This window comes from Orcinus orca, chromosome 8 (genome assembly GCF_937001465.1).
Source record: "Orcinus orca chromosome 8, mOrcOrc1.1, whole genome shotgun sequence".
NCBI lineage: Eukaryota > Metazoa > Chordata > Mammalia > Artiodactyla > Delphinidae > Orcinus > Orcinus orca.
Window position 1 is genome coordinate 101,320,040 of NC_064566.1, and position 15,972 is coordinate 101,336,011.

Here is a 15,972-nt window from a genome sequence, read left to right on the forward strand (position 1 = left end):
CACAAGCTCTTCTACAACTTACCTACTCTCCAATCAAAAGTGGAACCTGGGCTTCCCTGGTGGCGCAGTGGTTGAGAGTCCACCTGCCGATGCAGGGGACACGGGTTCGTGCTCCGGTCCGGGAAGATCCCACATGCCACGGAGCGGCTGGGCCCGTGAGCCATGGCCGCTGAGCCTGCGCGTCCGGAGCCTGTGCTCCGCAACGGGAGAAGCCACAGCAGTGAGAGGCCCGCGTACCGAAAAAAAAAAAAAAAGTGGCACCTGGCGAGGCTTGTGATTCACTTATAACCAACAGAATGTAGCAGAAGTGATGATGCACGACTTCCAAATGTGATGCAACTTCCACCTTGTTAGAATATACACTTGCCTTTAAAGCCCCTAAGCTTCTGTGTAAGGAACCTGGGCCTCCATGCAGTACAGGGGTCCAAGTCATATGGAGTCCATATGTAGGTGTTCTGACCAACAGCCCCAGGTGACATCACAACTTATACGAGTATCAACTGCAAAAATGTAGAAGTGAAGACACCTCTGAATAATTCCAGTCTCCCACTCTCGAGTCACCTCCAGCCTTCAAGTCTCTCCAGCTGCGGTCGTAGACATCATGCAGCAGAGACAAGCCATCCCTACTACCTACTTTCTGAATTGCTGACCCACAGTACTAGTGAACACAATCATTTTTTATGCATCAATAATAACTGGAAAATTGTGTGATACTTGTTGAGTTAACCCAATTAGCTTCTGGGCAACCTCTTCTTCAGGTTTTTCATCTATTACATTGTTTTACAATACTAGCTACTTCATAGGAAGTTGTGAAGATTAAATGAGACCATTTACGAAAAGTACAAAACACGTGTCTATCGCACACTAAGAGGTCAAACAGTAATAGTAACAACAATTAAGAAGTAAGGATTTTATTACATTTAAATCTTTAATATATGTGAAAATTATTTTGATTTAATGCATAAGGTTGCATGTATTATGCACCAGTCAACTCCAAATTAACCTTTAGATTAGTAGGCAAATTACTGTCTTTAAAATGATATGTGAAGAAAAAGTTGCATATATGAAAAAAGAGCTTATGCTTATTTCAGGATTGATACTTGGTGTGCTATCATGGGGGTAAAGAAATTTTCACCTAGGTCTTATTCTGTTCATTTGTTCAAGCTGGAAAACGGAAACAGGAAGAATATCCCAAGATGGGGTAAACCAAGAGAAAATTCTCTCCAAGATTACAGCAATTTTATCTAGGCTGTAAGGAAGCCTAATAAAAAAGATTCTCCTCATTCATGAGGAGCTAATTCACACACTACGTGCACTGTCCCTCAGAGGCACCAAAATGTAACTGCATTTTCTAACCCAACCTCATCTTGTTTTATTTTATATTTTAAAAAATTTTTTTAATTAAAAAAAATTTTTTTTGAAATTTTTGCCCACACCACGCGGCTTGTGGGATCTTAGTTCCCCGACCAGGGATCGAACCCGTGCACTCGGCAGTGAAAGCTCAGCGTCCTAACCACTGGACTGCTGGGGAATTTTCACATCTTATTTTAGAGCTCCATGCCCTATGATGGCAGAAAACACTTGGTTTTCTCAGCTTAAAATTTAGAGGGGGAGTAAAGAAAGCAGGGAGGTCAGGGGAAATGTTAACAGTAACATGGTCTCAACTGGAGACTGGCTTTAGTCAGAGCCCATGGAAAAGCTCTGGCACAAAAATTGCACTGCAGGCTTTTTCCAACCTGCCTGCCTCTGGCACAAGCTGCACGTGCAGCTTGATGGAAGGAGTCGGCCATTTGTTGGCTGAGGTCTTTGCTCTAGTTGGGAGTTCAGCATACAGGCGAGGCAGCTCCCATCTGGCAGAGGGCAAATCTCCAGAGAAGTAAATAGCTGTGAATTGTCATAAGCCAACACTCAATGCAGCTGGGTCGCAGATGCACTGATTAGCAAAAAGGATTTGGGCAGGGCACCAAAATCAAACCAAAATCATCCACTACATAATGTAATATTCAATGCTCTATTGCTGAGAATGCCAATGCTTGTTCTTGAAAGATCAAGGAAAGATTTTATAATTAGAAACTTCTTGTTCAACAAAGCCAAGTTTTGTCTAAACAATGATTCACAAATATTTTTAAAGTCTATTTTGAAACCCAGTGAAAAACAATGATCTCTCTCTCTTTTTTTTCTAAATGACGTTTCCCAACCCATGATTCAATGGGTGAGAGAGCCCACATACAGCCAGAAATAAAAATATGTTGTTTCCCCTAAATGTCCATCGACAGATGAATGGATAAAGAAGATGTGGTACTATACACAATGGAATATTACTCAGCCATTAAAAAAGTGAAATAATGCCATTTTCAGGAACATGGATGCACCTAGAGATTATCATACTAAGAGAAGTCAGAAAAAGAAAGACAAATAACATATGATATCACTTGTATGTGGAATCTAAAATATGACACAAATGAACATATCTATGAAACAGAAACAGACTCACAGATACAGAAAACAGACTTGTGGTTGCCAAGGGGGAGTGGGGTGGGGAAGAGATGGGTTGGGAGTTTGGGATTAGCACATGCAAACTATTATATATAGGATGAATAAACAACAAGGTCCTACTGTATAGCACAGGGAACTATATTCAATATCCTGTGATAAACCATAATGGAAAAGAATATGAAAAAGAACATATATATGTATAACTGAATCACTTTGCTGTACAGCAGAAATTAAAACAACATTGTAAATCGACTATACTTCAATAAAATTTTTAAAAATATATGTTGCTTCCCTAACTCAAAATATCCATGTTACATTGGCTTTTCCAACCTGCCTGCCTATCTTGAAAAAGTTATCTACATGTCTTTCTTCATCCCAGCTAAAATCCCAGATGAGAATTCCTCAGGAAGGATTATATTTTCAGGCGCAGACAAAGGCAGAGAGTACACCAAACTCTTCAAGTAGAGGGGTAATTGTTTTACTGTAAGAATTTCATGTGGCATAGTAAGGGAGAAAAATGATCGTGGAAATCCAGGACCAAGAACTGTAGTAAGCTTCATTCACAAGGAGAGAAATGTCAGGGTTATTCTATACCCAGGGAAGCTTCACCACCTTGGCCACAGGTGGGTTGTTTCACCACCAACGCTACACAGTTTCCCTCTATTTGTTCCATTCCGTGTCACCTGCATCTCTTCCCACCCCCACTAGCTTCTGCTATATCATCCCTTCTGTTTACTCATAACTGCATCATACATAGGACACCTTGTAACTGGAACACTACCACATGGCATCTCTATACATTCTATTATCTTAACCTGCTTTATTATCAACATTTTTTTCACATTCTTATGAGAGGAGACTGACCAGCCATTCTGGCACAAGGTTTCCATTTCCAATTTAATAACCTAGTTCAACCATGTGCTACCTGGCTACCTGTCCAGGAGGGGCCATGATAACTCCACCCACACCAAACTGTTTCTCATATCTTAGTTTCCACAAACTGAAATGCCCCTAAAATTTTTCTTGATGCCTCATCCCTTTGTCTGTCCAGTTTTTTCCTGGCCTGAGATTCCTCCTAAGAGCTCTACCAGAGAAAGATGTGGCTCACGTTGCCAGAAAATTGGGAAACTGGAGTTAGTCTTCTTTTATCTCCAAAACCCATGGGCAAAAGGAGAGTGCCAGGTGTCAGAGCTAATCAAGAGAGAATCCCAGCCCAGAGGAGTGGGTATGGATAAGGATAAAGTATGATCACAGAATTCCCAGGACGAGCTTGGGATTATTTTGACCCAAGTCTTTGCATTTCCATATAGGAGATAATAAATAACCAATTTAAAACCCAACACTATTCATGGCAGCACCATCGTAAGAAAACCAAAACGCTGTGCGTGGGGATTTGCAAAAATTCCGTCTAGTGCTCCATCATTAATGAGAATCAGTTATCTCCTAGCAGCCTCCTTATGATGGCTACTCTTCACTACCAGCTGGCTTTCTCACTCTCTACCATTGGTTAGAAGTGGAGAGCAAAATACAGGTTTGGGGGAAAAGATAAGGGGGATGGTGAGTTGAAGAATAATCAAAAATCCAGGAGAGATACAGAACTAGACTCAGGGAGGTTGCAATAGTTTTTATGTTTGCAACAGATGAGCTCTGTCCTCTTTTCAAAACTTAAGAAGTTGATGTCCTCACAGTTGGTCATACACGACAGTTTTGAATAAAAATACATACTCCGCCCTGAGGAGGTGAAAGAAAGGGAATATAACTGTAATGACTCTGTTTTCTCCTACCATATTCCTAGGAATAACCTCTTTTCATAGACTCACTGATCTTTCTCTAGACCCAAATGAGCTAAAAGACAGAGTCTATCAATTACTGACCCAGAGAGTGGATTTTATTTCCTAACTTATAAGGAACACTCACCTTTCCTTTCCTCAATGCTGTCTTAAGGAAAAGTCCATCTTTGCCCTACCCTCTGCAGGACCACCCCACCCTCACCCATCCTACTCACCCATGTATTCCATGGACAAAAGCAGGTAACTGTCTCTAAGGGGAAAAGGTGGTTGTTTCTCAGTCACTTTATACCCAACACTAACTTTTCTGGTAAGTAAGTAAATGTTTTCAACAGCACAGGTCTGGTGGTACTTCAGGGTGCAGGACCTCATGCCTTCATAGCATATCCCAAGATGATATTTTTTACATTTATAACACATCGTCGAAGGCTCTGCCAGACACAGAAAGAGGTGCTTAAAGGATGCAGTATGGAGAAGGTTCTCCAGGCCTGGGGGCTTCCCAACAGGAACTTACTATTGACTAGTGGTTCCCAACTTTTCTAGGGATCCTGATCCCTTTGATAATCTTGTGAAAGCTAACTTATACAGACATAAATCAAATATTGTATATAATCTCAAAAGGTTGGAGTTCCTGTAAAATTTATCTATGGTCCCCAAGTAATGAACCCCTTATCTAGCCTAATGATTTTGTCCAGTAATGGGGAAGAGGAAGCAAAGACGGGGACTTTAGCTTCCTTACTCCACGAAATGGACTAAATTGGTCTGGGAGAAGATCAAACTCCTAGGATTCTATAGTAGGAATGGATAACAGCTTTCTTAAAAGATGGAGGGGAAGGTTTACTCCAAAAATGTCACCAATAACCTTTTTACCAAGGACTTTAGACTAGCTGTGGTCATACCTATCAGATGTTCACGAAATTCACATGTGGAAAGAAGAAGTTTCCCTGTCATAATCACACATGCATCGGCCAAAGCCCCAAGAGCCAATTCTGGAAATTTCTCCTCCCCCAGCATCTTCCCATCTCTTAATCAACAACCAACCCTTCCTCTGTCTCCAGGGCTTACCCTTACTCATGCAGACCAGAAAGACTATGCACAGCAGAAAGAGAACAAACATCCTGGGACTTTGGTCCTGTGCAGTTGCCTGTGGAAGGTACTGGTTGATCTCCCCCAGTGTTCTGCCCTTGGGCTATTCAGCTAAATCATAAAATTTCAGTGACGAACAGTACCTCAATGTTCCCAGAACCAACCAAACCACCAACTGGAGTCTCAATGCCCCTAAGGCATCTATTTAAAAATTCTCCTCAATGATGAATATATATATATATATACACACACACACACATATACACACATATATATATATATACATTCTTTATTCATTATTGTATAGCTAAGCTTTGTGCTCTGTAAGTCAAATTTTTTCCCCACATTTTAACCTTTCAGATATTTCAAGACAGGATTTGGACACCTTAGTTCCTTTTAGCTCTCTTCACTAATCTCAGAATAATATCAGATTTGTCTTTGTCTCACTTAGACTGAAGCACCAGGAATTAAGTTCAGGATTCCAGGTATAGTCTGAATGTGGGGGAAACACTGAGTGTCCCTTCTGTGGTGTAGGAAAGGGACGTTTCAGCAGAAAGGTGAGATGTGCCTAGTTTGCCTTCAGGTGTTATTAACTAATTCATGGATTTTTTAAAGCAAATATTTTCTACACACATACCAAATGTCAACATCACAAAAAGAGACGTCACCAAGTGAACCAGGCCACTAATCTGTGGCCTCACAAAGACTTGAGTCTAGTTAAGGAGACCACAAGTACATCAAGCACAGTTGGCTATGGGGGCCTAAATGAGAGACATTCAAAGTTGACTGCCTGACCAGGGAAGGTTCCCTGAAGAAGGGATAGTTGAGCCGGACTTTGAAGGCTAGTGATGTGTTAGTTAGAAGTGAATAGGGACAGGCGCCCAAAGGAACAGCAAATGTCAAAATACAGAGATGTCAGGCAACCTGACACACTGGGATGACAGCTGGTCATGTGGTTCTAGAGACATGGGTGAGCAAGAAACTCAGAGAGATGCACCCTGTTGGAGGTGATGGCATATGGGTAAAGAGAGGGGCTCAAGGGGACAGTGCACTGCACTTGTTGCTGAGATTACTTTGTCCCAAGCACATAAAATGGGATCTCTTGCTCACTATTGTGCAATTGCAAGACATCAATGAAAAGAGTTATTTTTCCCAGGGCTGGAAAAGACATTAAAGTACCCACTCCTCTGTACCAATACTGAATTCTAGAAAGGACATCTCCCTTTATCCCGAACTTAAGCTTGGTACACACATGGGTTCAGATCCTGGCTCTGCTGCTTGCCAACGTTGTGACTCTGGGTGAGTTACTGACGTTCAGAATAATTTTCATCATAGGATTGGTATTAGTAGTATTTTAAAGTCTGTGAAGAGAGAAAGCTCATATTTGTTAAGGTCCTGGAAACTATCAAGCACTAACTCCCTGTGCAGTGCTTAAGATTTCAGGAGAAGCCTGGGCCCTTTTGCTAGGGTAGGTGTCAGAAACTGAAGTCAAAAGGAGCCACACGCAGGAAAGGGCACCTGACTGCGAGAGGCAATGAGGTGGAGGCTGTACCTGTGGTTTTGGCATCCAAGGGCCAAGAGCCTGGCTGTGAGGATGATGTTGGGAGCATCCTGTCAGGTGTTAAGTTGCAGCAAGGCTTACATTTGGCTTTGGGTATTGGAAAGGATGGAAAGATTAATTACATTGTCTTCTAGAATGAACTTTGAAGACATAGTCAGCTTTAGAACAAACTGTTTCATTTGCTTTGGGTGGGTTAGCAGCTGGCAACTAGCTGAGCTCTGATTCACTGAGACTGGGTGAGAACTGGGTCCCATTCTCATAGCTCAAGCGTGAGGTCATCCATGAGCTGATGATGCTCAGTTTTATATCTCTACCTCAGACCTCTACTTTGAGTTCCAGATTCACATCCACAAATACACATTCTACTTTAGAAGGTTCACACATACCACGAGACATTGTTTACAAGAGAAAATCTGATGGATGAAATACTGTGGTAGGATGAGAAGTAGATCAGAGAACCTCTTGCTTGGGTGGAGTTGCAAAATTCTACAATCCTAACTGAAAATAATCCCGTAGAAAAGAGATTCAGAACTCAATGGGCCTTCCAGAAAATACCTGCCAAGGGGCACCTTGCAGGAAGAAGAATAGAAACTGGGCAAACCCTCTGTGGTTTAACCTAGAATTTTTTCTTCCTTTGCTATGATTCTAGACTCACTCGCTTTAAAGAGAGAGAAGAGAAAACAGGTGACAAATAAAGGCTCAGAAGTATGCCTTCTTGATAAGCCTTTGGAAAGTCCTGGAAAATGCTATCTAGTTTCCAACATCTTCTCCTGAAAGATGGAAGAATAGAAAATGAGATTCAAAGACTTCACAATCTTGATTGCCATTCTAGAATCAATTCTTTTCAAAGGAACAAATTCCCTCATGTTTAAGGCCTCTCTTCTTAGGCAGAGATGGGCTCCACACTCTGGTCATAGAAAAGGAACACTATAAATTTTGTGGCATTTGAACTAAGACTTTATTTCACCCAATCTTTATCTGATATTTAAAAATGTCATACTTGAGATATTTTGATGAACATATTGTTCCTACAACTAAAGAACATGTCGTTAAAATGAATTCATGAGAGAAGATTCCTATTGCCTCTAGCCAAAGTACCATAAGCTCACTGATGGGTTTCAGAGACTGACAGTGCCAGAACTGGTCATAATTTTCCAGTGGTTTACCCATGGTGAACCTTACCTGAGTTAACTTTTGTAGAGACAGATACCTAAAGCATGGGCAAAACTGGCCAGATTCACAATATAAATTTCCTAAAGATCAAGCCATGTGATAATTCTAGAGATGATTTCACAGCCCTACAAAGTAAACAGTCCCTGGCCTTGGAGAACAGATTTCTAGTAAAGTGAAAGAGTTCTGGGCTGAGAATCAGAAATTCTAGGTGGAAGGCCCAGCTTGGTCACAGATTATACACCTTTTCATCTCTTTCACTCTTCGTTTTCTCATCCATGAAGTGTGGAGCTAGGTGAGCTTTTTTTTGACTTATTCGTTGCTCTGCTCTTACACATGAAACTGTGCCTGGTCCATAAAAGCTCTCAATAACTATTAGTTGAATGTATGAATAAATCTCCAAGAGGCATTCAATCAAGATGGTTAAAAGTATGGCTTCTGGAACTAGAAAGTCTTGCTCTGAGTACTGGTGCTATAAGTCACTAGATATGTGATCTTGGGTAAGATGCTGGATCTCACCAAGTCTGTTTCCTCCTCTGTGAAACTGGGATAAGAATGATAATATCAAAGAAGAAAAACAAAAGAAAAAAAAGAATGATAATATCATAACTGCATTAATAATAATTACTATGATGAACAGTATATAAAAAACAAAGTTAACTTCATGTAAGCTCCAACATTTATTAATTATCATTCTCTGCTGTGGGGTGGAGAGAGCATGAACTTGAGCTCCTAGAGGAAACCTTGTGTGATTGGTTCCCCTTAGGCATGAATAATCCCTGCCCTATGATGAAGAGGAAGGTTTCTTCTTGTGGCCTAAAGACCTGTGCTTGCAGACCCTGGCTTCTTTTCTTCCTGTATAACAGACTTCTCTGTCAGGATGGACAAACACTTCTTGTTGCTCTCATCCGTCTTCTGCTGCATTGCGGGTGAGTCACAGACTTGAGTGGGCTCCAGAGACAGGATCTAGGAAGCCCCATGGAACTCCATATGTGTAGTTGGCGTCCATGCGGGGCTGAGTCTTGACCACGTTTATATGGGAGGGGAAGCCAGCCTTCAGAATGCTCCCTGGGCCTCCATGCCAACTTGTCTGCCCTTTTCAACATTCTGCCATTCCCCGCCAAGGGCTCAAGCCGCTGTGGCTGCCCCATCATAGTGCTCCCCACTCTGTCCCTACCATTCCCCATAATCAAAATTCCTAGTGAGATTTTCCTCAGGACATCCTTTCCATTTATAAATCTGTATCCCATCTGCTGAGCCTACAATAAATAATTTTGTAGCTGGTTTCAGTGCTATCAAGGGTTTTTGATGCCCTTATCAGGGATTTTTATATTACAACAAGTGATTGCAGGAAAGAAAATACTGGATGCACTGGAATCAGACAGATTAAAAAATGTTTCAGTCACTGTCTTAAATTCTCTGTACATCTAGTTGCTCACCTGAGAAATGGGGAAATCCCTACTTACAAGGCTTTTGTGAGGATTAAATCAGATACAAAGTAAGAGAACATGGCCCATATGAGATGCTCGATAAATGTTACTTTCTCACTTAGGTGCACCCAGGAGAGGTGTTTTTTTGTTTTTTTTTAAATTAAACCTGTATTTTGACCAGCTCACCCCACAGTACCACAAAAAGTGGCACTGACTATGATATAATTCATGAGGCCTTCACGTAGATTCAGTTCCAAGTTAAAAACAGAGTATATCACCTAACAATACGTAAGCCGCCAATCTCAGAAATCCCATCGTAGTAATGCTAGCACAGGTAAAAGTTTAAAGCTCTCAGCCTCATTATCACACTCTTGTCTACCTACAGTGCTGCCAAGTAAGCCAGGCCAGCATTAACAGAACCATTTTTAAGCCGGAAAGCCATTTAGCCAGAGGCTAAATCTTTGCTCAAAGTCACCAGGTTAAAAGGGCTGAAGTCGGGACCAGAAACCTTTAACTCTCACAGAGGCATTTCTCCGGGATGTGGAGTTGGTGAGAGATCCAGCTGCTTACTCCCGGATCCCAGCCACCAGCTCTTCACCTACCCGCGCACCACACCCCACACCTCAGGCCTGGATAGGTCTAGCTTCTTCTAAGTCCCTGCCTCCCCTGGCCTCACACCAGCTCTGTGCTCTCCAGCAATGACACCCCTGAGATGCATAACATGCCCCTTCGCACACAGACAGATCGCTGTAGAAGAGGCTTCGGTGTCTGTGCTGCTGAGAAGCATGAGACATGCGTGATCTTAAAGATCTTCCAGGGTAAGTTAGAGGAGGTGCTGTGAGATTCCTAGAAAATTCTTAGGAGAGTACTCCACCAATTTCCTATCTCAGACTAAGGCCAACTCAAGAGAGGAACCAAAGTGCCGTATACCCCTGGGCATGGGTCCCTGTGCATGCTGACAGAAGAGGACCTGGGGAAATGAGACACGAGGAAGAAGCATCTGTACAAAGAGTTGAGGGTTGCCAGGGAACTTAGGCAAATAACCCCTGCAGGGGACCTGTGATTTCTTCATCTCCCTGCCTGAGTCCCCTTGGGAGTACAAGATGGGAAGCCAACCCCAAACCTACCTCGGATGCCTAAATAAATTTTTACTGACAGGACTAGTGCCAGGTTTGACTTGTCTTTAAAGAACTTAGATCACTGGCTTATTTTCTATGATTTCTTCTTATTACAGATAACATCCTCCAGTTATCATATATGGTGTGTCAGAGATTCTGCAGAGAATTGACATACGATCTCAACGATGAACTTATGTTCATACATGCTGCAACTACAATTATTGTAACTTCAAAAATCTAAAATATTTTTTCTCCAAAGTTGTCCCTTTAAAATGTTATTGATGCTTCTCTGCCTTCACAGTCTGCCTGCCCTTGCTTTTCTGCCCTGTCTGTCCTGGAAGGATCCCAGCTCTCTCTGTAATTCAGTGTTATCCTTCCTGGTGCCTCAAGCTTGGTTCCTACCTCAGTTGGAGGATAATGATTCTGAACAACAGATTTCTCCCATTACAGGGTCTGGCATTTCTGTACTTCAAGAGGCCTCCCCCAAGAGGTCCAGTAGAAAACTTTAAAACAAGACCATCTAGATCCTTGTGATTATCTTAGATAGTGGAGGTGGACTAGAAATTCTTATTATGGCTATAATTAAGCAGAAATAGCAACAAAACAGATGGTGGACACTCAAGATTTTCCTCTATTGGCAAAAAGTTATTTTCCCCCGTGGACAGTGTCCATCTCACACTCAGTCATGATTTTCTTAGCATTTACATGGTGTCTCCATATACAATGTAAGAAACAGCAAATAAAGAATTTCCTGGCTCTGTGACATTCACAGTTCACACATAGCCACTTCTAGGCCTGTCAAGATGTACATTCAAGATATACTACAACTCTCATTTCTTCCTATTCCTCTTCTAGTCTTCTCAATTCCTTTCCTCTTTTGCCACCCACCTCTACTCTGACCTCTCCGGCAATGAACACAATGACTATACAAATTCTCCCTCTTCTGAATACCCAAGTCACTTTATGGGTACTTTTTTTTTTTTGACACTCTTTCACAAAAATGAATCATTTCTCTGTTTGTCTAATTTGCCCCAGTATGTTATAAATCACAGCTAGAACATGTGCCTTGTTTTATTCATCTCTATTGCCTTTAGCTGGCCAATTAAACTTTATTGTGTTTAATTGAACAGCCAGTAAAGTTGATGGAATTTTTCTTGTCCATCTGTTTAGCGTGACTTTTCTGGTTTTTTACCTATTTTGTTGAGTGTACTGGGAATGGTAACCTCTACTCCCTACCAGACATAGAACTTTCACTCCAGTGCCAACATACCATGTGTTTTTCTCAAAGAGATTATGAAAAGGACATTTCTTATTATGGAACCCTCCACTATTCAAATATATTAACTAAAAAAAATTTTTTTTGATGGGATTCTTCTAAAACTGAATAGCTAATCTTACTTCAAAATTCAAAATCAATACTTTATTATATCAAGTATGAAATAGGCCTGGAAGTTTAGAAAGGGTAATCTGGCCCAACCCTTGGAAATATCTGAAAGCACATGTTTTCCTAGTTTTAATGATGTCAGGATTGATCACATAAATTTGCTTGTTCTCAGACTTATCTATACCATCTAAAGTTTCCCTTCAATCTTTCATCTAACAGATTTTAGCCCTATTGTTTATTGTTAATAAGATCTGTTATTCATTATGAGTTGAATAATAATCTTAATTGAAGTATAATTCATATATAATAAAATGCACATATTTTAAATATACAGTTTGATGTGATTTGAAAAATGTATAAACCTATATAACCACCATCTCATTTAAAACATAGAATATTTTTATCACCTTAGTAAGTTTCTTCAGGTAACAATCCACTCCCAAAAGTATTATTCTAACTTCTATCACCATAGAACTAATTTTATTTTACCTGTTCTTTTTTTTTGGCTGCGTTGGGTCTTCATTGCTGCGCATGGGCTTTTCTCTAGTTGCAGCGAGCGGGGGCTACTCTTTGGTGCGGTGCGTGGGCTTCTCATTGCGGTGGCTTCTCTTGTTGCAGAGCATGGGCTCTAGGAGCACGGCTTCAGTAGTTGTGGCTCACAGACTCTAGCGCGCAGGCTCAGTAGTTGTGACACACGAGCTTAGTTGCCCCACGGCATGTGGGATCTTCCTGGACCAGGGTTAGAACCCATGTCCCCTGCATTGGCAGGCGGATTCTTAACCACTGTGCCACCAGGGAAGTCCCAGCCTGTTCTTGAACTTATTATAAAATAAATTATACAGAAAGTACTATCTTGAGTCTGGTTTCTATCACTCACCATAATATTTTTAAGATTCATGCATGTTTCACTTATAACAAAAGTTTATTCTTTTTTTCCCCATTGTATACATACACTACAATTTATTAGATCAATTCTCTTATTGATGGACATTGAGTTGTTTCCAGCTTTGGGCTATTGTGAATAAAGCTGCTATGAACATTTTCATATAAGAGTTTTGATGGACATACACACTCATTTCTCTTTGGTAGGTAATTAAAAGTAACATGTATGAGTCATAGGGTAGGCATATGCATAACTTTAAAAGAAATTGCCAAAGGGTTTACCAAAGTGATGGTACCAATATATAGTCCTACCAGTACTGTATGAGAATTCCAGTTACTCTACATAATTCCCATCACCAATTATTATCAGTCATTTATTGTTTTTTTTTTTACGTTTTGGCTGCACCTTGCAGCATGTGGGATCTTAGTTCCCTGACCAGGGATCGAACCCTCACCCCCTGAAGTGGAAGCTCAGAGTCCTAACTGCTGGACTGCCAGGGAAGTCCTATCAGTCATTTAAATTTTAACTAGTCTACTCATCGTAAAATTTATCTTACACTTTACTGATAACTAATGGAATTCAGTTACTTTTTATGCTCCAGGTTAGATAATAATTCATCCATGTTTCCTTCTAATACTTTCATGGATTTAAATTAACATTTTGATTCTCCATTTGTAATTTACCCTTGTAAGAAAGTGATCCAATTTAATCTATTTCCACATGACTAGCCAATTAGTCCAACAACATTTATCTTTTATTTATTTTTTAATATATCTTTACTGGAGTAAAATTGCTTTACAATGTTCTGTTAGTTTCTGCTGAACAACATGAATCAGCTACATGCATACATATATCCCCATATCCTCTCTCTCTTGAGCCTCCCCCCCACCCAGGTCATCACAAAGCACCAAGCTGATCTCCCTGTGCTATGCAGCAGCTTCCCACTAGCTATCTATTTTACATTTGGTAGTGTATATATGTCAATGCTACTCTCTCACTGCATCCCAGCCTCCCCTTCCCCCACTGTGTCCTCAAGTCCGTTCTCTACAACTAAATCTTTATTCCTGCCCTACCACTAGGTTCATCAGTACCATTTTCCTAGATTTTATATATATATATATATATATATATATATATATATATATATATATATGCGTTAGCATATGGTATTTGTTTTTCTCTTTCTGACTTACTTCACTCTTTATCACTGACTCTAGGTCCATCCACCTTACTATAAATAACTCAATTTCATTCCTTTTTATGGCTGAGTAATATTCCATTCTATATATGTGCCACATCTTCTTTATCCATTCGTCTGTCAATGGACATTTAGGTTGTTTCCATATCCTGGCTATTGTAAATAGTGCTGCAATGAACATTGTGGTACATGTATCTTTTTGAATTATGGTTATCTCAGGGTATCAGAAATATTTATTTTAAAGTTAACATTTTTCTCAACTAATCTGAGATGCCTCTTTCATAATATGCTGAATTTCCATTAGCACTTAACACTAATTCTGGGTTCTCTACTTAGTTAAATTTTTCTATACATTACCTCTACCTCACAACATACACAAAAAACAAATTCAAACTGGATTGTAGGTTTAAAGTGAAAAGTATAACAATAAAACTTCTAGAAGAAAGCACAGCATGTAGTTGTAACTTCGGAATAGGCAAAAGGTTACTTAAACATCACCTGAACAGCAAAACCATTTTTAAACATTGATAAGTTAGGCTTCATTGAAATTAACAATGGCGGTTCATCAAAATGTATCAGTAAGAGAGTGAAAAGACAAGTTAACGACTTGGAGAAGATATTTGCAATACTGATATCCTAAGTAGAACTTGTATACAGAACATAAAAATCTTACAGCTTTCCTAGACAAACAAAAGCTGAGGGAATTCATCACCACTAGACCTGCCTTGCAAGAAATGCTGAAAGGAGTTATACAAGGTGAAATAAAAAGATGTTAATTAATGACATGAAGACATATGAAAATATATAACACACTGGTACAGGTAAATATACAGTCAAACTTAGAAAACTCTAATAGCATGGTTTGTTAACCACTTAACTATACTACAAAGGTCAAAGGAAAAAGCATTAAGTATAATTTAGCTACTATAATTTGTTAATAAATACACAATATAAAAAGAGTTAAATAATGACCTCAAGATATAAAAAAGATGAAGTAAAAGAGTGAAGTTTTGTAGACAATCAAAATTAAGTTGCTATCAGGTTGAACTAGATTGTTTTACCTATGAGATGTCTTATATAACACTCATGGTGGAGGGGAAATTGGAAAAAGATAGTCAAAATGTACAAACTTCCAGTTATAAGAAAGTTGCTAAGAGCTCTCATCACAAGGAGACCTTTTTTTCTTTTTACTGTATCTCTATGAGATAAAGGATGTTAACTAAACCTATTATGATGATCATTTCACAATATATGTAAACCAAACCATCATGATGTACACCTTAAACTTATATAGTGATGTATGTTAATTATTTCTCAATAAAACTGGGGGGCAGGGGGAAGACTCATGGTAACCACAAAACAAAACCCTTGAGTAGAGGCACAAAAGATAAAGAAAGGGGAAACAGCAAACCACCATGGAAAACACCAATTTATAAAGGTAGGCAGAAACAACAGGAAAAAGAAACAATATAAATACAAAAAACCCAGAAAACAATTAATAAGATGGCATTAGTAAGTCCTTACATATCAATAATAACTCTAAATGTAAATGGATTGAATTCACCAATCAAAAGGCACAGAGTGGGTGGAAGGATAAAACAACAAGACCAAACCATGTGCTGCCTACAAGAGACTGACTTCAGTTTTAACACATTATTGACTGGGAGATTTTTGCAGAAATGAATGCTTGTGACTATAATATGTCTCCAGTCAAAAATGTGTTAAGGACACATATAGGCTCAAAGTGAAGAGATGAAAAAAGGTAATCCATGCAAGAGGAAACCAAAAGAAAGCAGCGGTAGTTATACTTATATCACAAAAATTAGGCTTTAAGCCAAAAAACAGTAACAAGAGACAAA

General features: G+C 39.8%; 2 protein-coding genes across 2 annotated transcripts; one reads left to right on the forward strand and one right to left on the reverse strand.

Annotated features, from left to right (window-relative positions):
* Positions 1-943: 943 nt before the first annotated feature.
* PATE2 (prostate and testis expressed 2) lies at positions 944-6,614 on the reverse strand. The gene is made up of 3 exons (XM_033406939.2): positions 4,587-6,614; position 4,483; positions 944-4,227 (listed from the first exon to the last, which is right to left on the reverse strand). Exons 1-3 carry the CDS (start codon positions 4,701-4,703, stop codon positions 4,070-4,072), a joined length of 276 nt encoding a protein of 91 aa, XP_033262830.1. The 5' UTR covers positions 4,704-6,614; the 3' UTR covers positions 944-4,069.
* A 2,816-nt stretch (positions 6,615-9,430) lies between these two features.
* LOC101272711 (prostate and testis expressed protein 3) lies at positions 9,431-11,926 on the forward strand. Its single transcript, XM_033407042.2, is given in 4 exon segments — positions 9,431-10,253; positions 10,256-10,348; positions 10,765-10,833; positions 10,836-11,926. Coding segments are annotated over 4 exon segments (282 nt in total). The 5' UTR covers positions 9,431-10,228; the 3' UTR covers positions 10,931-11,926.
* The last annotated feature ends 4,046 nt before the right edge of the window (positions 11,927-15,972 follow it).